This window comes from Scardinius erythrophthalmus (genome assembly GCF_964197995.2).
Source record: "Scardinius erythrophthalmus genome assembly, chromosome: 24".
Lineage (NCBI taxonomy): Eukaryota > Metazoa > Chordata > Actinopteri > Cypriniformes > Leuciscidae > Scardinius > Scardinius erythrophthalmus.
The window spans coordinates 6,798,147-6,821,761 of record NC_138244.1 but is presented as its reverse complement, the minus strand read 5'-3'; the positions used below and the strand labels follow the sequence as shown (position 1 = coordinate 6,821,761).

General features: G+C 37.2%; 1 protein-coding gene across 4 annotated transcripts; it reads right to left on the bottom strand.

Moving 5' to 3' along the window:
* Nucleotides 1-5,153: 5,153 nt before the first annotated feature.
* On the bottom strand, nt 5,154-22,041 carry LOC308684426 (beta-1,4 N-acetylgalactosaminyltransferase 2). Of its 4 annotated transcripts, none has more exons than XM_081355632.1 (12): nt 21,253-21,381; nt 20,995-21,115; nt 15,032-15,088; nt 14,788-14,925; nt 10,773-10,879; nt 9,669-9,706; nt 9,253-9,433; nt 8,833-8,919; nt 7,039-7,220; nt 6,809-6,952; nt 6,316-6,544; nt 5,154-5,350 (listed from the first exon to the last, which is right to left on the bottom strand). In XM_081355632.1, exons 2-12 carry the CDS (start codon nt 21,105-21,107, stop codon nt 5,169-5,171), a joined length of 1,458 nt encoding a protein of 485 aa, XP_081211758.1. In that variant the 5' UTR covers nt 21,108-21,115; nt 21,253-21,381; the 3' UTR covers nt 5,154-5,168. The 4 variants fall into 4 exon arrangements, with proteins under 4 accessions (XP_081211758.1, XP_081211760.1, XP_081211761.1 ...); XM_081355634.1 differs by having other exon boundaries at nt 20,995-21,026; XM_081355635.1 differs by lacking the exons at nt 20,995-21,115; nt 21,253-21,381 and adding an exon at nt 21,992-22,041.
* Nucleotides 22,042-23,615: the final 1,574 nt, after the last annotated feature.

The following is a 23,615-nucleotide window of genomic DNA, read 5'->3' as shown; positions in this document are numbered from 1 at the left end:
CAAATAATCGTGAACCACAAACTGAGCCTTCGTTTTAAAGGGCAATTTCCAAATATATTTTATTTATTTGTTATAATATGGGTATTTTATAATACAGCATAAATAAAAACAAGCACACGTAATATGTATGCCTATAGGCAAAACACCAGTTTTTTGGTTTTGTTTGTGAAAACTTTCATCATCCCCAACCATATTTCTTCATGCTCCACGCTCAGCACCCCTACTTCGCATGGTAGGCCTATAATTAACATGTAAAATCTTTGGTATATGTAATCTATATGTAATATTTAAAAACACTTTACAGTGTGATGGAAAAAAACTTTTCTTAAAGCGTGTTGTATACTGTAATAGACAATTGTCCTGCAGAATGATGAGGTTTTTTGAAAGAAAAACATTGCAAATGTCGAATTGTTGTTTAAAATATAAATCAACAAGAGGCTGTCTGATGAACAAACACACAGGTTTGCAGTATAGGTGGCACAGAAGCAGCATCTGACCCTGCATTTTTAGATGTACATTACACACTGTCTAATGCAGCTCAAAGGAGGCACTGTGAATTTGCATAGCAATTTCATTCTAAGCGGCCATTAAATGTGAAGTGACAACATGAAACACTACTTTCAATATATAAAAAAGCAAGTCATGCAGCCTGATAATGATTGAATACCAATTTACTCATTTAGGCTCACAATAAGCAGATTACATAATTATACCATGAAAAAAAAAATATATAGGCTATATATGTGTATGTGTGTGTGTGTGTGTGTGTGTGTGTGTGTGTGTGTGTGTGTGTGTGTGTGTGTGTGTATGTGTGTAAAGGTATGCCACTTACTGGTGGAACCCAAACAGAAGTCCAGTTCTGGCTGCATGTATAATCAAACAATAAAAACGAGAAACAATGCATGCCATCAAGAACATTTATTGATTCCACAGGAACTTGATCCAGTTTTCCCCATTTTTACTAATAACTACTTTGTGTAAATTCAGAGGACAGTAAGGCAAACTATTAAGCATGAACTCGAACAGGATCAATTAACATTTTCAAAGCATTTTGGAACTCTTCTTGGTGAAATTGATAGCACGTTCAAAAAGAGATGAAATGTCAGGATACTGCATAGAAAACGTATGGAGTTCAATTGCCTTTGCAATATTTTGCATTTATATATTTTTGTATATATTTTATAGTTTTCAGATGATTTGATATAATTTAATTGATTAGTTTGTTAAATACACATACTTTATCTGTTTGATTATTGTATTATATTTAATACAATATCTCTTCAGTTTAAACCTTCAAGTGGACATCTGAAAATCTCTTTGAAAAATCTGTAAAATGAAAAATAAAAAATAAAATCTTGTTTTCCATGCCCTAAGAGCAATAAAAACACATAGGAAAAAAATCCTGACTGAGGTTATCACAATTCATGCATGAAATGGTTAAACACTTTTTTTATTTATGTTTTTGTTAACAGAAGTTCTCTTGCGCCTTTAATTGCCTCCGCAATCGTCCTGTCAATCATCTGCCTCATTCTCGCGGGTCGCGGCTATGATTACAGTTTCAGTAAAAATGTATTTCACCATCATCGGTACCCACCCTCAGCCGATTGGCATTACAGTATTTGCAATCACCATCCCGTGGCAAAACGGAGCGTCTAAAAGAAAAGTTCTGACTGCTGACTGGACATTGGTCAGTGAGCCTCTCCCGCTCGGCGCTGCAAGCGCAGCTTCACCACACACAGCTAGATAAAACAGGCTGGTGGCAGACTAATAATTAATATTTCTGATGTAAAGATTTCTGTGAAACGTGTAAAGTTGCACAGAAGAAAGCCCAATAGGACCTGACCTGCCCTGTACAGTTTAAGAATTTGTAGCCATAGTAGAGGACTATTATTTTGTTGAACAGACCTGAGCGACAACTGATGACGTCACATGCTCAGATTTGCTTGACCAATCGGCGGAAGGGGGCGTGTCAGGCCGCCCAGATGTGGAAAACGAATTTTGAAGTCATTTATTCGTATTTTTGCCAGTGAACCAAAAAACGAAAAATCAAGCCGAAATCTCGTTTTTTCGTTTTTTTGAAAAACGAAAAAACGAATAAAGGGGCCGTTTTCTCATTTCTGATTATTAAATTTCAAATTGAACAAAGAACTGCAAAGCGTTACACGGACCGGGGCCAATAGCCTATTTCATTTATTTCCCAGATTAATTTTAGTTTGTTTCATACAAAATAATAAAAAAGTATAATGAACACAAAAAATCATATTAAAGCCATAATATTCAAATGTTTAAGAAGAGCTCAAATGTAGTTGCCTGTCAACGACTCCTGAGTCCAAGGCAGCTCTCAGCATAGTCACAGTTACAGAATAATAATAATAATGCAACAAATAAGGAGATTGTTTTATTTATTTTAATCAGGTTTGTTAAAAGTATGTTGAATGATGTTAGTTCATTTGTGCATTATTTGCTATAATAATGAAAATATTTGAAAACCAGTTAAAATCAAGTAATGATGCAATCCTTTAAATCTTAACTTTTGAGTGTATGCAGAATTAAATGGAAGTAAAATTATTGTCACATGTGATATTTTGTTTAATGTGACAGAAAAAAAGACAGTAACACACAATGAATCACCAATGACATACAAAGATCGTTATTCTTCAATAATAATAATAATAATCATAAAAATAATAATCATTTTTCTTAAGTTGATGAGACTAAATTGTTACGTTAAATAAAGTTTATCTATAAATGTCACTGTCACTGGTGTTACCCATAAGAAAGGTGACACCAGTGACAGTAACACCAGTGACAATTTTCATGAAAAATTCATTTTACAAAATGGCTGCTGCAACTAAACCACATGTTGTCAATCATGGTATACTTACTTAATTTAGTTAGTATACCATGATTGACAACATGTGTTTTACAATTCCCTAACAATAAAGTAGGTCATATCAGTGAGTTTAACTAAAAGCTTCATGAAATCATGAGATAAATGAGAAGATTTCTGATAACTGAGAAGAGACAGTGGATTTACTATGGGCTTTTCTTCATAGAGATTCAGGAAATTGGAAGAAGGAAATCAAGTGATGTCATCAGTGTGATTTTTATTTCAAAATAAGAGATATTTGTTTAACGTTAACACCAGTGACACAACTCAGGGGACCACTACTTTCATTACAAATTTTCTAATATTTATTCTGCATTTTGTTTTTTATCTCATTTACATAATATTTTTGATAGTTATGTATGCATTATTGTATTTTAAATGGTGGAAAACCCTGTTATAGACATAAAAATAAAGGACATGACTGAGGGGACGAGCACTTCTGTGGTGCTTGGAATTCTATATAATTAATAAAAAATCAAATATTCCCATATTGATGGCTTAATAAGGTGTAATTGTTCAAATAACATAATGTTTTATTTTAAAATGTAAAGAAATTGTAACACTAAAGTGCCTTTAAGTGTAATATTTCTGTAAAGGCTATAGGGACAGAAAAAATGACATTTCCATAGAATGACCGAGTAGTAGATCACCCTGGAGTGGTCACTTTCCATTATTAAATGTAAATGCATGGGTAAGATGTCACCTAATAGATGCAAATGCATAGAGATCGCCTAATTTACTGTTTTCTATACCAGTTTACGACCATGTCCTCTTTATTTTTTTGTAAAGCTGTGGTGCTTTTGAGTGACAAATCCTCATTTGTTCTTTTACCCTCATTGCTTCAAGATTTTGTTATGGGTGTGCTTGTTGTTCATTTGTCTCAAAAGTATCATAAGATTTGTTTGTCAGCAGTGCATTTAGCTGTTCATTAGTGCTGTTGATATGAGTCAACATTTTTAATTATCAGCAAATCAGGCATACAAGACATCAAAAGATGTTTAAAATTATTTATTTCAAAAAAAAAAAAAGAAATGAAGCCCAATTCCAAAAGGATTATTAGTGATTGTTTCACTTCAGTTGAGGTGGGAAGAATAATTGATAAAACAATACATTGCAATATGGTTTCTTGCAATACATTATCAGTACCCTGCAGCTTGCTTTACCAAAAAATGGCAGAGAGACATTACAAAAGAGAAAAGGTCAGAGGAATATTACTGGAAAAAGATGGGTTATGATCAGGCTAGAGCTTTGAGTGACACACTATGACCTACAGGTAAACATGTTGAGTTTTGTAAACCTGTGTAGCCAAGTCAAGCTGGTTGTTGGTCTCTGGGAGAACAAGTTCTGTTGATTTTAGATGTGTGCTTAAATGCTTTCATGTTGAGCTGGATGAGCGGTGGACGCTGAATAAATAAAATCGTACCTAAATAAAATTGGAGTGGCGAATTCAAGGGCAGTTTAAAAGCGCAACCCCATGACGTCGCCCCCTATTGACTTGGCTACACTTGTTTCAACAACCTTCGTTCAGCATAACTTTAACATTCTGTAGTGTACACTTACATACGTTTGTATGCAGTAGATGAAAAAACCCTATGAATTACATTCTAAGAAGAGCAATATACTGTATATAACACTATAAAATTTACACTCATTACCCTGAGCTCATTACCCGTTACCCTCATTTACATTTCAAATGCTCTTTAGTTACAAGATCCAACTCGCATTACTTAAAGTAATATTGAAGGAAAGTCAAAGTCAAAACAGGATGACAATTCATGCATGAAGTTGAATGAATGTTTTGATCATTATTCACTACATCATTTTCATTTTTACATTTGTGTTACTTTGCTATTATTATAAAATGTAAAAAAAAAAAAAAAAAATGTGTTAACAGTTTACAATAAGGTTTCCTTTGTTAACATGAACTAACAATGAAAAATACTTCTAAAGCATTAATTTTTCTGAGATGATATTCATTTCAACATTTACTACATTATTAAAATCAGAAGTTGAATCTGTTAATATTATTTAATGGACCTGAACTAACATGAACTAACAATGAACAGTTGTATTTTACTAACGTTAACAAAGATTAATAAATACTGTAACAAATGTATTGCTCAGTGTTAGTTAATATTAGTAAATGCATTAACTAACCTTAACTAATGGAACCTTATTGTAAAGTGTGACCAAAATATTCATTATAAAGAACAAACAGATGTGTCCATGATTGAAAGAGTAAAAAAAAAGGACAAGCATATTTCACCTGAAGATTTCCTTAGTATTTAATGCATTTTAGATGGTTCTTGAAAAAATGGTAATTCATTTTTGCCTGTGAATCACTTTCGGGAGGATGCCTGAAGGAACCGTACTTGTCTGTGTGACTGCGTTTTTGGTGACCAATTCTGAGACCTTTGCAGGTGACAACTAATAAATCTCCAAGTCCGTCAACGAAGAATTCTGCATATAATTGAAAATAATAATAATAATTAAAACAGATTCTTGTTTTCTTAAACTAAAGGTTATTTATTAGCATTGATGATTCCATAAAGAACCTTTACATTCCACAGAAGTTTCGAAAACAACATTTATTTTTAAAGGTGCTGTTGATCACATGCGTATTATCTCAGCTGTCCATAGATTGTTCACCATGGATCATGAATGAACTCAATTCTCATTTAACATAAGATACATCAATTTCTGAGTCATAAACAGGTTTTGTTCCTGGTAAGTAAATCCAGATTGCCTGCATTGTTTGTACTATGTCCATGTTTTAAATCACCAATGACCTAAACCATGTAAACATTAAAGGCATAGCTCACCCAAAACTGAAAATTCTGTCATTAATTACTCCCTCATGTCGTTCCAAACCCGTAAGACTTTCATTCATCTTCAGAACACAAATGAAAATCTTTTTGATGAAATCTGAGAGATTTCAGTCCCTCCATTGACAGCTACGCCACTACTATTTTGACGCTTCAAAAAGTTCATAAAGAGATTGTAAAATTAATCCATTTGAATTGAGTGCTTTAGTCCAAATTCTGAAGAGACTCGATTGCTTTATATGATGAACAGATTTAATTTAGGCTTTTATTCACATTTAAACATTGATCAGCGAACATAAACTGAAGCTCAACTGAACCTGCTTGACGTGTGAGAACAAACCTCATTGGTTCTTGCTGAAGCTCAAATGTGATGCGTAACACGAGAATGAACGACATGAGGGAGTAATTAATGACATAATTTAAATTTTTGGGTGAACTAACCCTTTAATCTCTTCATAAAATATGTTGTAAATTATTGTCAAAACTTAGTTTCACTTTGCAGGTCTATTAGGAAATAATTAAACAACAGACTTCATCCAGAACACATCGTGTGAATTAATTTGATGGATGTTTTCAATCAACACTTAAAAGTCCACCTACCAGTGTGAGCCACTCTTTTGAGGAACGGGTCAAAGCCGACCCTTCGCACAGCATCCGTCCGGCCCAAGAAGAAGTTGACAACTCCATCCACGAAGAAGCAGCCGTCAAAACCTGGCAGAGGCGCGTGGTTATGATTTGATACCCGCGTGATACAGCCGCCTTCCTCGCTGCTCCCTTCCTCATATTCCAGCTTAAAGAAGAACTGATTTCCTTTTACCTCACCACCAACCTGATGGAGAGAGACCGAATGAATGAATAATAGCCTAACTACAAAAAAGATGACTGGGTATCACAGGAATAAATTACATTTTAAAAATATTCTAATAGAAAACAGTTCTTTAAAACTTAAAAAAAATATTCCATAAAATTACTGTTTTACTACTGTACTGTTTTTGATCATATGAATGCAGCCTTGGTGAGCAGAAGAGATCTTACTGACCCCAACTTTTATATGTATTTGAGGTCATCAAGATGATATAATTGACATAATTACCACATCTAGTTCAGGAACGGCTTCCATAATGTTCACAAAGCTCTCAATACGCGTCTCATTCAGGAACAAAAAGTCATCATCCACCCACAGGAAGTACTTAGTGGTGACCTGTGACACTGCCAGATTTCTGCCTGCAAACCAGCCCTGAAAGGCCAAACAATATAAAGATAAACTTTTATACTTCAAGCAAATTACAATAACATTCAGTTAAAACAACCTGATGTTTGTACCTGTGCAGGGGGCATTACATAGTGTTCTATATTGTCCCCAACCACCTTCTCTGGTTTCAGACTGTCATCAGCAATAATGATCTTTATTTTTGGGTAGAGCTGACGGATACTATTGATGAGGACATTTAGTTCTTTATATCTCAAAAATGCTTTAATTAGTACAGTCACCTGGGAGGTTACGTCTACAGAGAGAGAGAGAGAGAGAGAGAGAGAGAGAGAGAGAGAGAGAGAGAGAGAGAGAGAGAGAGAGAGAGAGAGAGAGAGAGAGAGAGAGAGAGAGAGAGAGAGAGAGAGAGAGAGAGAGAGAGAGAGAGAGAGAGAGAGAGAGAGAGAGAGAGAGAGAGAGAGAGAGAGAGAGAGAGAGAGAGAGAGAGAGAGAGAGAGAGAGAGAGAGAGAGAGAGAGAGAGAGAGAGAGAGAGAGAGAGAGAGAGAGAGAGAGAGAGAGAGAGAGAGAGAGAGAGAGAGAGAGAGAGAGAGAGAGAGAGAGAGAGAGAGAGAGAGAGAGAGAGAGAGAGAGAGAGAGAGAGAGAGAGAGAGAGAGAGAGAGAGAGAGAGAATTATGTGCCCATTACAGGTCAGTGTGGTAATTGTGTTCACATAATAAAGAATCTGTGATTAGATCTGTCATTTGTTCAGAAGCAGTGCTGTTACAAGCTATGTTTCCATCCAAAGGTGCAAATTTAACTGCGCAAAACTGGAATATTGCATAAAACATTTGCGATAAAGTACCATTTCCATCTCTAATGCGTTCCAGAGAACAAAATCGTCACTTTCTGGGAAACTGGCATGAAAAAATCTGAAATAAAAATGGAAGTTGCTGCAAGTCACTGTTTTCATATATTATAAATGTATTGCATTTCAGAGTGTAAATCATAGGTGTGTAATGTAGCATGTAGACCTCACTCCCCTGGCCTTAAGAGGCTGAATCCAGCTTGGAGCGGGTCGAGTAGAACCAGTTTATTGGTGCCGTGACCCGGATGGGATTGAGGTTTGGGGGTGAGTGTAACGGATGTAGGCCAGTGTGACCTGTACATGTAAACCTTACTCCCCTGGCCTCAAGAGGCTGAATCCAGCTTGGAGCAGGTCGAGTAGAACCAGTTTATTGGTGCAGTGATCCGGATGGGATTGAGGTTTAGGGGGTGAGTATAACGGATGTATGCCAGTACGAGCTGTGCGTGTAAACCTCACTCCCCTGGCCTCAAGAGGCACTAGCGGCTGATGCTAGAGGCTGCGGTCTTTAGCGTTCTTGTTAGTGTGCACCTCCAATGCCAGAGACCCCAGTTCGAATCCCGCTCGGAGTGGGTCGAGTAGCACCGGTTACATTCAGTAAGTATGAGTTTTTTGTTGAGTCTCGAGGGATTTATTCAGCAAATGTGTTTCCATCGTGGTTTATGCGCATGTCTTCTTATCGGATAATTTTGTTTTTGTTTTCTTTATGCAATATTGCAAAAGGTAGATGGAAACATAGCTACTGTTAATTAAAACTAAATGTATTAAAAATCATTAATTGAAATAAAGCTGAAGTAAAATAAATTATAAATATTAAATAAAAAACAGAAACTTAAAAAACCTGGGGGGAAAAAATAGAAATGTTGTTTGGAAACTTAAAGTTTAAGCTGAAGCACTAAAATGACTAAGACTAAAACATAAAAATAAATGAAAGCTAAATAGAAATATTTAAATACAAATGACAAAAGCTGACAAAAATGACTAAAACTTAAAATAAAATAAAAAAATAACTAAAATAAAACTGTTCAGAATATATTAAATAATGTGTTAACACTTGAGCTGACCTTTTCCCACGTCAAACAGAACAGGAACTGATAGACGTCTGATCTCAATCGGGAATATAACCTCATGGTTCTCAAAAGAGAAGTACGCTAAAGACATGAAAACATGTATAAAATTAATGTTTGTACATATAACTGGAAATGAACCAGTCAGTACATTCAGTTAAAAATAAAAACTTTTTAAAAAAGTATCCTCAAAGTGGTCCTTATGACTCTGGCACTATACTCCATGTCATTTAAAAAACTTTGTTTTGTTTTTTGTTCATACAATAAAAGTCGATGGGGTCTAATGTCTTTTGGACCCCAATATTTATCAAAACATCTCCTTTTGTGTTCAGCAGAAGAAAGAAAGTCAAGCAGGTTTAGAATGACATGTGAGTATGATAACTAAATGTAAGTGAACTATCCCTTTAGATTACATACCAAGGTCTTGGGTCTTGATGTGGTAGACGGTACTGGTGTAGGTCACTCTGCTCAGAAGATCATTGAGCTGTTGAAGGTTGCTGGATGAGATGCTCAGATGTTTCTCATTTTGGCGGTCCACCTGCTCACCCTCCTGAACATCCAGCACTGAGAGCAGCCCTTTCTGCACCCTTAGAGACACCTGGAGACGATTCAGATCCTATGAGCTCATTTTATTCTCTTTAACATCATGACTTCTTTTAAAAAATCCACCCACATTTAACAAATTTTGATCAAAAGTGCACAAAGCATCGAATGAAAGGAGGAAAAACGCAGTAGACCCCCATACAGAGACCGTCTGAAACAAACCAATGACTGAGGTATAAAAAACCCACCACCTTTAGACAGAAAAGAAAAACATTTTCAGCCGAACAAACCTTGTAAACTGCTCTTCTTTGTGTTTGCAGCGCTAGACCTTTAATAATGATACATTTCTTTAATTAATATAGATAGAAATGCTTTAATGTCATATTACTTTTTTATATTTAACAATAGCAAAACCTAAATAAACACACATTTTTATTTATATATTCTGTACACTACTGGTAAACATTTTGCAATACTTAGGATTTTCAATAAGTCTCTTCTGCTCACAAAGGCTGCATTAATTTGATCAAATTACATTAAAAAAGTAATATCGTGAAATATTATTATAATTCCAAAATAGAACGTAATTTATTTCTATAAAATGTAATTTATTCCTGTGATCAAAGCTGAATTTTCAGCATCATTACTCCAGTCTTCAGTGTCACATGATCCTTCAGAAATCATTCTAATATGATGATTTGATGCTTAACTATGCTTAATTATTAGTAGTGCTCAAATATTAATTATGCATGGATCTTATTATAAGCAATGTAGAAAACAGTTGTGCTTCTTTCTTTTTTTCAAACTATGATATTTTTTCAGGTAGAAACTTTCAAAGAATAGCATTTATTTTAAATAAAAATCTTTTTGTAACATTAGAAATGTGTTTATCGTCACTTTTGATCAATTTCATGCATCCCTTGCTGAATAAAAGTATTAATTTCTTCTAATTTCTTTTCTGTTTTTTTAATCTCAATTACTCCAAACTTTTTAATGGTAGTGTATCAAGGTTTCCACAAAAATATGAAGCAGCACAACTGTTTTCAACATTGATAATAATCAGAAATGTTTCTTGATCATCAAATCATCATATTAGAATGATTTCTAAATGATCATGTGACACTGAAGACTGGAGTAATGATGCTGAAAATTCAGCTTTGATCACAGGAATAAATTACATTATATTCAAATAGAAAGAAATTTAATTTTTAATTGTAATAATATTTCACAATATTTACTGTAATTTTGATCAAAAATAAATGGAGCCTTGGCGAGCAGAAGAGACTTCTTTCAAAAACTTTGACTGGTAGTCTATGTCTCTCGGTAACCTGACGTGTTTGAGAAAGCTGAGATCATCTGAAATCAAATAAAGGATCAGCAGAAATCAGACTCACCAGGAATGAGTGTTTTACTCATGGGAGTCACTCTGAATCCTCTGATTGGATACTGGAGTGGGGTGTTGGCAGGGGCGAGAATAAGAACATTGTTTTCTTTCCCTGTCCTGGGAGACACATGACACTATTTTTCTTAACCCTCTCTTTGGGACATTGTCATTTATAAATTATGCTAAGAAATTAGCATTTAAAAGACAATAGGCCAAATAATGTTCAGTTTACATCTTGCAATTCTGACTTTAAATAACTCTCAATTCTGACATTTTTTTCTCGAAAATTGCAACTTTATATTTCACAATTCTGACTTTATAACTCACATTCGGGAGTTTATATCTCACAATTCTGACTTTATAACTCGCAATTATGACTTGATAACTCACAATTGCAACTTTAAATCACACAATTTGGAGTTCTTCGCCTGGGCCGATGCTGAGGCAAACCATACAGTAATAGATGTTGAAAGAAGGCTTTCCAGAGTGGCTCTGTAAAACCTAGACCGAACAGAGCTGGAAACGTTCAGTTTGGTTAACTGCCTTAGGAAAAACATTCCACTGTGAGCCCTCTTAATAATGGAGGTACAGTTTTCCTCCCATTTCAGGCTGCTTGTGATGAAAGTGCCTAGGAATTTGAATGACTCCACCTCCTTAACAACAGAGCTCTTGATGGTTAGGGGTGGAAGAGAGGCGGGGGCTCTGGCAAAAATCTATCACATTCCCACTGTCTTTTTTTGGTTAAGCTCCAGATTGTTCTTATAACGCCACGCAACCAGATGAGACACTTCTTGCCTATAAGCAGACTCGTCGTTGCCCTTAATAAGGCCGACCAAGGTGGTATCGTCTGCAAATTTAATCAGCTTGATGGAACGATTGTTGGAAGTGCAATCATTGGTATACAGTGAGTAGAGAAATGGTGACAGCACGCACCCCAAGGTGCTCCAATGTTGGTGGTCCAAGGATCAGACATGTGCTGGCCAAGCCGCACATGCTGTTGTCTGTTGCTGAGAAAATCCATAATCCAGCGGCAGATAGACGGTTCCACCCCCATCAGTGACAGCTTCTTCAGCAGCTGCTCGGGTAGAATGGTATTAAAGGCGGCACTGAAATCTACAAACAACATTCTTACATAGGAGCCAGGAGAGTCGAGATGGTCCAGTGCACAATGCAGGCCTAAGTTGACTGCATCATCCACTGAGCGGTTTGCCCTGTAAGCAAACTGCAGTGGATCAAGATGGGGAGCTGTGATGGGTTTGAGATGGAACAGAACCAACCTCTCAAGACATTTCATGACCACTGATGTAAGGGCCACCGGTCTGTAGTCATTCAGGCCCATGGCATTGTTTTTCTTTGGTACTGGAATAATGGTTGATGACTTGAAAGCTTACATAAGACAATTGATTGATTAAAAATGTCTGTAAAAACTGGAGCGAGATGACTAACGCAGTGCTTCAGGGTGGCAGGCGAAATCCCATCGGGGCCACCTGCTTTCCTTACATTCTGCCGGCTAAATAGCCAGTACACATCCTTCTCCTCAATATCAAAGGGGACTTGATCTTGAGGGGCAATGTTCTCCTCCTCCCTGAGTGGGACTTCATGATTATGAGCCAGATCCCACCTGGAAGGGCAAGGGGAAAGGGGAGGGCATGGAGATCTCCTAAAATGGGTATAAAATACATTGAACTCATTGGCCAGTTTAGCAGATGGAGTGACTTGTTGTATTTTATTTTTATAGCCTGTCAAGTTCTTCAGTGACCTCCAGGCTGAAGAGGAGTCATTAGTGCCAAATTGTTCCTCCATCCTCATCTTGTAGGCAGCTTTTGATTTCCTAATGGCTTTATTTAACTTTTGTCTGGCAAGCCTGTATTCATCTCCATTTCCTTCCCTGTAGGTCTGCTCTTTGGTCTTCCTGAGCAGCCTGAGGGATTTTGTGAACCAGGGTTTGTTGTCATTATATTTCACCACAGGTTTGGTGGGAATACAGGTTTGCTCACAAAAGGAAATATATGAACACACAGTATCTGTATATGAGTCCATGGAGTCACAAGAGGCACGCATGGATTCCCAATCAGTGGAGTTGTAACATCCCAATGGCCTCTATCGTCCATCTTTTAGATGTATACTGAACTGCTTTGGCTAGTTTTAGTTTTTGTTTGTAGGTGGGGACCATCTGAATTAAACAATGATCAGAGTTCCGGAGGGGGGCATGGGGAAGTGAACGATATGCTGCTTTGTGGACAGAATAAAAATGATCCAGTATATTTTCTCCACGAGTCAGACAGCTGACTAGTTGTTTGTATTTGGGAAGATCATGTTTCAAATGGCAGGCATTGAAGTCGCCCAGGGGTGCGTTTCCCGAAAGCATCGTTGGCCAACTATGGTCGCAAGTTCCGTCGTTACCAATAGAGTTCAATGGGCATTGCGATGAACTTGCGACCATAGTTGGCCAACGATGCTTTCGAGAAACGCACCCCAGAACGATAAGTACAGAGTCAGGATGCTTATTCTCGATGTTTATGATTAGCTCCGTTAGGGCGTACTGCGCCTCCCGTGTGTTAACTTCGGGTGGGATATACACACATGCAAATATAATAGAGGCAAACTCTCTAGGGGCATAGAAGGGCCTGCAGTCCACGGCAATGAACTCCAACAAGGGGCAGCAATGTTTGTGTAATACTGAAACATCAGTGCACCAATTTCAATTAATGTAATTCAAAATGTTCAGACCTCCACCTGATGATTTCCCACTCAGTCCTTTGTTGCGGTCGGCTCTGATTAAGTTAAATCCAGTTAATTACACAGCTGAATCCGGGATGTCCACATTCAGCCAGGTCTCGGTGAAGACAAAAGCCGCATTCATACTGAAATCCATGTTGGTCCGTAACAGCAGATTAAGCTCGTTGATTTTGTTACTGAGGGAGGGCACGTTAGACAGGCAGACATCAGGGAGAGAAATTCGGTGCCCCCGCTTCCTCCACCTGTGGAGAGCCCCCGCTCTCCTCCCTTTCGCTCGGCTGCGTCGCTTGACTCTTGCCGCTGACTGCCCTGCATAGTGGGAGGCGCCACTTAGATCCTCCTCTTCCTCTTGGCCTCTTCCTGTTGTCCCGTGTCCGTCTTCTACAGCACAGACAAGTGTTTTTATAACTGGTGTCGCGAGCCACTGGTTACACACACACACAAACTCCGCCCTCTGTGTCGGGAGCAGCAGCATATTTGCAATTAAAGGGCCAGACACAAAACGGTGTGTTTTTGCTAACCCTCAACCCCCAACTCTTTAACATGCTATTGTGAGATTTTATTTTGTGATTATTTTGTACGTAAATTGGGTAATTTGATTTGCTGTTCATGGGTGATGCAGTGGTGACGTTATGAATACATATGGGGAATTTGAGCATTGACATGCGCAGTTATTGTTGTGTGTTGAAAAGGACATGCGCAGAAAAAGTGTGTGCGCGAGTGAAGCTCGGATGACGGCAGTGTGTGTCTCACGAGATGAGCTCTGATAAATAAAAGAAGTCTGTAGAGTCCCTTATTTCCGTGTATGCATGCATCAATATGTTGAACCCATTTACAAGAGACTGGAGCTTCGTCTTATGTTCCACAGCCCCTCTTACATTTTATAAAAATATCTGTGGGTATTTTGAGCAAAAACTTGACACACACAGTAAAAAAAAAAAAAAGATCCTAGGTTGCATTTTGGCGAGAGTTACCCTTTAAACTATTCTAGGCTTCGACCGATGGGTGAGATCTGCCAGTTGCAGGCAGAGAGGAGTTTAAAGATGGATCCGTCAAGCAATTTTCTGCTTCTCGTTTCAGACGTCTTTGAATTTGAATGTGTGAGAAGTTTCAGACAATTTGCCAAAAATGATTTACCCTAATAGGACAAAGTCATTTATAAATGACAGCAAGCTAACCTTAACCCTTGTACTGTAAAATAAAGTGCAACCACTTTAGTCTTATGTAAAATGTTAAGTAATTTATTTTCTTCTAGCTGTGAAAAGATCAGATAAATTGTGAGAAACCTGATCTGGTATTGTCTGAACTCTTCTGCCCGCCGTTTCTGCAAGTCATCCAGCTCATCTTTTGGCACAAACCTGTTTGCAGGATCAGTCTTTTGGCAGGTACAGGGCATTGGATTCTCATTGTGAAAAGGCCCTATACTGAGCACACACACACACACACACACACAAAAAAAATCCTTAAAAAACAAAAACAAGGAAGATACAGGTTCTGGGTTGCACAAATAAGTGAAATTAATCTACTCACTTTATTTTGGGAAAGTCTGGAATCTCTGTATCCTTGAGACCTTGAGAACTTGAAAAACTGAGTGGATTAAAAAAAGTGTATTTGAGTGCAGTTTAACCAAATAAAACTGAAGCAGGAATGATCATATCAAATTTCCTCCTAAACCAGCATGAAGCTACTTTTAGGGTTACCTATAGAGATAACTATAACATTTTTATTTGTAATAAGGTTGGTTCATTCATGGATTTGTCAGGTTGTCACGAATTTGCGAGAATAAAAATGACAAAATGTCTTTATTTATTTTTTAATTTATTTTTATTTTTAAAATAAATATACATATATATAAAAATACAAGGTAAATGTATTAGCTACTTTTTTTTTTTTTTGGTAATCTGTGGCTTGGACCCTGGTGTGCACCGGTTAGCTCCCCAGCCAGAGACACCACATCCAGCCCAGACATTCATCCATCCATCCAACATATTTATTTTACATGAGGTGGTAAAGGTGGTAAAAGGGAGGGGCCAGTCAACCCAAAAAGCCAAGTTTGTAATGACCATGCCGACAGTACGTGTCAGTCGCACCCACCGACAGCACCTAGAACAGTCGCCTAGAACAGTCGCCAATGGAGCTGTTGGAATTCTGGACAAGTTGGAGTTTATGGAGGGTTTTTTGAGGGAGACCAAACAGGAGAGAGTTACAGTAATCGATTCGGGAAGTGACGGGGCTATGGACAAGAACGGCAGTGGAGAGAGGAGTGAGAGCAGGGCGAAGACGGTGGATGATGAGGTGGAAGTACGCTGAGTGAGTGATGTTATTGATGTGAAGCTAAGGGTGCTGTCTAGCACACGTGTGTGTGTGTGTGTGTGTGTGTGTGTGTGTGTGTGTGTGTGTGTATATATGTGTATATATATGTGTGTGTATACATATACATACAAATAATATATATATATATATATATGTGTGTGTGTGTGTGTGTGTGTATATATGTGTATGTATGTATATATACACTCACCTAAAGGAAAATTAGGAACACCATACTAATACTATGTTTGACCCCCTTTCGCCTTCAGAACTGCCTTAATTCTACGTGGCATTGATTCAACAAGGTGCTGAAAGCATTCTTTAGAAATGTTGGCCCATATTGATAGGATAGCATCTTGCAGTTGATGGAGATTTGTGGGATGCACATCCAGGGCATGAAGCTCCCGTTCCACCACATTCCAAAGATGCTCTATTGGGTTGAGATCTGGTTACTGTGGGGGCCATTTTAGTACAATGAACTCAAAATGATTCGAGCTTTGTGACATGGTGCATTATCCTGCTGGAGTAGCCATCAGAGGATGGGTACATGGTGGTCATAAAGGGATGGACATGGTCAGAAACAATGCTCAGGTAGGCTGTGGCATTTAAACGATGCCCAATTGGCACTAAAGGGACTAAAGTGTGCCAAGAAAACATCCCCCACACCATTACACCACCACCACCAGCCTGCACAGTGGTAACAAGGCATGATGGATCCATGTTCTCATTCTGTTTACGCCAAATTCTGACTCTACCATCTGAATGTCTCAACAGAAATCGAGACTCATCAGACCAGGCAACATTTTTCCAGTCTTCAACTGTCCAATTTTGGTTAGCTCGTGCAAATTGTAGCCTCTTTTTCCTATTTGTAGTGAAGATGAATGGTACCCGGTGGGGTCCTCTGCTGTTGTAGCCCATCCACCTCAAGGTTTCACAAATGCTTTGCTGCATACCTCGGTTGTAACGAGTGGTTATTTCAGTCAAAGTTGCTCTTCTATCAGCTTGAATCAGTTGGCCCATTCTCCTCTGACCTCTAGCATCAACAAGGCATTTTCGCCCACAGGACTGCCGCATACTGGATGTTTTTCCCTTTTCACACCATTCTTTGTAAACCCTAGAAATGGTTGTGCGTGAAAATCACAGTAACTGAGCAGATTGTGAAATACTCAGACCGGCCCGTCTGGCACCAACAACCATGCCACGCTCAAAATTGCTTAAATCACCTTTTTTTCCCATGCTGACATTCAGTTTGGAGTTCAGGAGATTGTCTTGACCAGGACTACACCCCTAAATGCCTTGAAGCAACTGCCATGTGATTGGTTGATTAGATAATTGTATTAATGAGAAATTGAACAGGTGTTCCTAATAATCCTTTAGGTGAGTGTATATATATATATACTTAAGATAAAAGTGTTTCTGCAAACTGTTTTCCAAAATTCCTCATTTGTGTTGATATTGAGATGTTTTTCCTGGTGCCACTTTCAACAGATGGTGAAAATTTAGTATACATTCACCTACATGTTTACCATCTGTTGAAAGTTAATAGATTTGTTCAGGGGAATCAATGGGGCATCTTCCTTCAGTGAGATTTATCTTATTTATTTGTTACATAATGTTTTTTTTTTTGTGTGTGTGTGTGTGTGTGTGTGTGTGTGTGTGTGTCTGTGTGTGTGTGTGTGTGTGTGTGTGTGTGTGTGTGTGTGTGTTTGTTTATAATAACCCACAAATGAAAGATTGATAATTGCAAGTAATTAATAATGAACATAATTCCTTGTTTGCATACACAGATATGAAGTATTTTATATTATTTAAACCTTTTCAGTATGACAGAATTTTCTACTTCAAGTTTATTGGGAAGTTTAACTTTAACTACTTCACTTTGATTTTCTTCTATTGATGTTTGATATTTGAAAAGCCTGGCCTTTTGATATCCAAAAAGATTAGGCAAGGCAAGTTTATTTATATAGCACATTTCATACACTAATATGGCAATTTAAAGTGCTTTACAGAAAGGAATTAAAATAAGCACAAAATAAAAGCAAGGAAAATTAAAACGGTTATAAAATAAATTAAAAGAGATATATGGTACAGAATTAAGTGAATTAAGAGTAAAAAGATGATAAATACACTTATCTGGCAAAACACCGGTGTATCATATTTTTCACAACTTCCAGTTTTACTCTGAGATTTTCCCATGGTGATTACACTGTGTTTTACTTATTCTTACATAAATCATTAAGAGCCTGATGAAGTGAAAGCAATATCTGTAGGAGCAGTAAATAGGCATTTTATTGACATGATTATAGGCTTACGAAAACTAGCTGCGTAAAGACTCAAACATTGAGGAATGCATTTAAAATGTTGCATTTTGAGGACTTTTGCATTTTCCTATTTCTAATATTTTATTACAGTAAATGTTTTATCAGTGTCACTGTCAACGTAGTTTTTATGGGATGCGGGGAAACAGAAACGCTCTTTATGGTCAACATGAAAATATTTCTGTCTAACATTTCAGTAGCCCAAATATAAGGGCATTGTCATTATCATATCAGACACGTTCAAAACGTTTTAAGATCCCTGATTTAAAATGTGCTTCATGAGGTATAACGTCAAAACTGAAGTCAAAAATATTATTTCATTTGACAAAATCAATTGGAACACATTAGGATATGGGACGCCGTTTGTAAAGCGGTTCACGGTGAAAATAACAGCAACATTTTGTCACATTTAGCTTCAACAATGTTTAAAAAACTGGTATGAATTTTTGACGGTCACTTTTTAGCACATTTACAACATCAACTTAGAGATATTTTAAATAGTTAAATCTAAATATTAAATGTTACACCTAAATGTCAAATGATAAATCTAAATGCTAAATCTAAATGTTAAATCTAAATCTTAATGTTAAATCTAAATATTAAATCTAAATCTAAATGTTAAATCTAAATGTTAAATCTAAATGTTAAATCTAAATGTTGAATCTAAATGTTAAATCTAAATCTACATCTAAATGTTGAATCTAAATGTTTTGGGTGAAACTAAATATTTAACTAATATGCAAATTCAAAATGCCAGTAACCGGATTTAGATTCAACATTTAGATTTGGATTTAACATTTAGATTTAGATTTAATATTTAGATTTAACATTTAGATTTAGATTTAACATTTAGCATTTAGATTTAACATTTAGGTGTAACATGTAATATTTAGTTTTAACTATTTAAAATAACTAAGTTGACAAATATTGTTGTAAATGTGCTAAAAAGTGACGCTTTTTAAATGATGTTTGAAGCTAAATGTGACAAAATGTTGCTGTTATTTTCAGCATGAGCCGCTTTACAAACGGCGCCCATGCGCGTAATTTGCACGGGGGTTACGGGGGTTATGACCCCCCCAAAAATCTGATCCAGCTAATATAACCCCCCCCCCCCCATATTAAAATAAATATGAAATATTCCGAATGAATACTTTTGTTCGTTTTCTTTATTTCATTTGCCAGCAAGAAAGATAGTATCATATTTTAAATAATCTGTAATGTACTTCCCGCCCACCGCACCGCCGACTACTTGGTATTACCCAACCCGCTTTCTCTACCAAGTTTGTTCACTATATTGCGCAGTCGCTGGGATGAATGGTTGGAGAAAGCTGACGGTGCATGCTAACGGATGGAAAGATGAAAAAGGACACTGAAAGGCAGCCAGACAACGATTTTTCATTGTTGGTCGACACCATTTTTTACAGTCTATGGTCGACACCAGCCAAAAAGAGGAAAAATCCTGACCAAACGGAGGTGCGTTTCTCAAAGTGTGAGGCGCGGGCGCGTGCGCGGCCCACTGCTGGGGGGGAATAGAGACATGACAAATGGGGCGCGACAAACAGGTTTTGTGCCCATCTTTTTAATTCCTTTATTTATTGACCATACACTCAAAACAAAACAAAGACACATTTAAATGTAAGCCTTGCTGAACCTTTTTACACGTAAGTTTAAAAGTAGTAGCTAGGCTATCACTTTATGGTTCCCATGGAGACGCGTCATTCATTGCTTGTCACACCGCAGCCACAATAGCGCTGAATGAATGACTGATGATCTGCTTTTATTTCTTTTTATTCAAAATTTCACAAATTTGTTAGCTATAGCAGGATATATCTGATATTCCGATTGTCAAATATGTGCAAGTGGATGTGTTTTGTTGTTTAAACACCTTTATAACGATCGCGTTAGTTGTATGCGCAACGTATTTTAGGTAAGTTATCTTAAAATACCTAAAAACAAAAATACGTAAATTATTAGGAATTTACCACTTCCGGCTCAATTTGAGATTATTATCATTATTTTTATTTTTTTATAATTTTTTTGTTATTTTTGCAGTTTGCAAAGTGACAAAATGAATCAAAGCACAACTAGTCCACACTTTCCCAGTTTCTGAATTTGATGTTATCAGAGGCTAAATGCAAACACAATTTTTTTTATCTACTTTTGAGTCTTATTTCATGCAAAGTGATAATATAATTGCACTTTCATTTTCTCTCTTTGAAAGTTTTTAATGCTGTTATTTCATGTTAAGTTTTTAAAATGTGATGTTAATAAAATACATTTTAACAGATAAACTTAAAGATTTTGTTAGTGGATGGTGAGTTTTGGTGATGCCCACCAATATGTGAAATCTGTTCAGAATAAAGGTGCAAGCTGCACTCCAGTGTGCCACCCTATATTGTAATATTGAGAGTTGAATTGTGCATAATACATTTGCTGCATGTAGGTGCCAATACAGTGATGCAATTTGATTAATCTTTAAGTTTTTTTTTTTTTAGTTTTTTTTTTTATAAGATATTGAACACACAAAAAATCAATTGGAAGCTGCCACTGCTGGCTAGTGCTTAAACACTGTGTCATTATGGCATAAATAGTCAAGTGAACAACTGCATTTACGTTAAGTAGCCTAAATCAGTAAAAGTATCACAATGTATTTCTAAAACAGGAACGGCAAATTACCTTTTACACAAGAAAATTATTCAATAAATAAATTAATAAATATGCAGCGAGTTTAACCCCCCCAATGGTAGACCCAAAGTTACGCCCTTGACGGCGCCCCATATAAGGAACGCTACAAAAATAATTGTAATGGTCATTTCAGGTAGGCTACAGAGAGTGATGTAGGAAAGACAATAAAGTGACACATACCTTAATACCTGTGCTGAAATTTTACTCCAAACCTTCTCGTCAAAATAAAAGAACATCAGCAAACCCGTTAAAAGAACGATGACGATGAATAAAGTTTTGCTGACTCTGGGCATGATTAAATCTGTCAAGATTCAATTATATAGGCTATATATTTATGCATAAAACGTTCTATATCAAAATGAATCGCTAAAACCTCAAATTACGCAATCTAAGCGTCAAAATAAAGCCATGTTTAAAGATTTTCCGAGGTGTTGTTACCTGGTGAAGAGCGGCAGGTGAATAGGGGAGTGGCAGGACTCCAGTGGCAGGGATGTGGCTGTTTGGAGAGACTCAAGGCATCTGAGTATTATTTCAAGATTTTCACGGATAATTTTCCAAGACGATCGTGTTGAAAAGGCTCAGTAAGTTCATTCTTATTGGTGGGTTGTGAATTATCGGTGGTGGGTGAGTCGTCACTTAGTCCCGCCCCCAGCCCAGAGTTTGACACAACTGGGCTGCGTTCAGCCCCGACAAAACGTTGCACAACGTTTTTTAAACAGAAACGGTGATGCGTTGAACACACTGTTCTGATGACGCAAGAGTTGCAACTATGGCAGCTGAGAAGGCCATTCTTTGTGTTCTTTGTGAAGAATTTTCGGAGCCTGATGAAGTCGGTATAAATATGTGTTTAATACTAATATGCCTGATGTTACAGTTACTGTACTTGCCAACCAGAACAAAAGAGAACATCCCAATCGAGTGAAGAGATTTGTGGAAACTGAAATGGAAGCACACATCTTACCTAATTCGGAGTAAAACACATCTATTTAGCCTCATACTGCCTTTATTTGTAGTTCATACTGTTTTAATACCCTGTATTTTCTTTCTCATTTTTAGGAAAAGCACTTAATTACCATTGTTTACTTCTATACCAAATGTCATACACTTGCAATGACGCTAAAAATATAAACAACTGCATCATTATGTTGATATCCTATATTTTTACAATAAAACTTACGACAAACATGTCTTCTATTCTCAGTTGTTGCGTATATACCGAGCTGCATCGAACACATTTGTAAATTACTTTCCTTGAACTACTTTCCTTGAACCCATTGTGCGAGTTTGCACCCACCGCGTGCTTTAGCCTATGTTGCTGCTGATTGGACTGCAGTTCTGACACACCCACCAAACAAGAGAAAACGTATCTCAAACCCCGTTGCACACCGGGCACGCCGTTTCCAGAAATGTTCAACCCGGAAACCAAAACATTGCGCAACGTTTTGAACTTGAACGTGCCCCTGGTTATGTTTCGCTTGAAAGCTGTGGAGGGCTCGCGCCATAGATGAGTGTGCGTAACTTTGAAAGTAAAACATTTTTGCTGCAGATGAAACTTCTCTTTTCGCGCAGGCGCAGTGAGGGAAAAAACACTGAGTTTAGGGCAATCGGTTCGTAGCTCTGCTTCACCTGTGCGATATAGTCACGAGGAGCGACCAAAATTTCTAACATGCCAGAAATTCATCCGACCATCCGATTGCCGGTCGGGAGAGGTTAATCGCCTCTCGTTTCCCCCTAGGCTAAGCTGCGGGGAGCCAGAACTACGGATGTGCCCCGAAGCCGAATACCTTATTCATGACAGGCACAGACGATGGCTTCAAAACGCATGTCAAATTCTAACGAATAATAGGGGAAATATTCAGCAGACACACCCTGGAAAAATGTTGTCGCTTCAACTTAGAAAAAACGATTAGGGTATTAGGCCTACTGAATTCAACCAACCAGAAAAACTGAAGCACTACAAAGCATAATGGCATAACCTGATTTCTCCAGCAAGGTAAAATTACTTAATATGTTTGATATAATCTTTTTTGTTTTATATGATGAAAGTCCTTTTCCACATGAAATGATGTTATATTAGAGGAGCACGTTCAGATAATTAACACAAGTGGAGAGCACTCAGCAATCAATGATAAGAAGTGTATATATACTCAGCAGTCTCACCCAGGGGCGTAGCAGCCATTATAAAAGTGGGGGGGACAAAAGCTGTATGTGAATATAGGATGTGACCCAAAGGTGATGTTCATATAGCCTACAGGGTTTTTCCTGGCTCAAAATGAGGCGGAGGTGGTAAAATCCTAATAATGTATTTTAATAATAAGATAATCAAATGTGTATTTTTTTGTAGATCATCATATGTGTTTCCCACATTATTTTTGTGGGTGGAGCTCGGTACCTCTAGGGGGGTCCGGGGGCATGCCCCCCCCCCCCCCCGGAAGAATTTTTTTTACATTTTAAAGATAAATTCATTAATCTGGTGCACTTTGAGTCACTGTTAAAAATAAATAATCCACCCGCAAACCGCCCGATGATATTCTCTGATTTACATATCTGCATCTGATCATGCACATTACAATTATTCAAATTCTCAGTGTTAAGCATGTTAATATGGTAACATATCACACTGAAGTAGGCTGATTTCAAATGAACATTTATTTAAAATAAAAGTTCTTCTTTTGGCAAAATTGCATTTCCTTAATAGCATAAACAGAGGCTTTACTCCCTTCAAACTTAAATTGTCAGTTTCATTACATCACTGTTTGAAAACACTAATTTTTGTACCTTTAAAAAGGGCATTTACCCCC

Excerpts from the sequence above, each read along its gene's own strand:
- LOC308684426 (XM_081355632.1), bottom strand. The coding sequence starts at position 21,107 with ATGCCCAGAGTCAGCAAAACTTTATTCATCGTCATCGTTCTTTTAACG. Across the intron at positions 15,089-20,994 it reads ATTTCAGCACAGGTATTAAG|TTTTTCAAGTTCTCAAGGTC; the intron begins GTATGTGTCACT and ends TAATCCACTCAG. Across the intron at positions 14,926-15,031 it reads CCAGACTTTCCCAAAATAAA|TATAGGGCCTTTTCACAATG; the intron begins GTGAGTAGATTA and ends GTGTGTGCTCAG.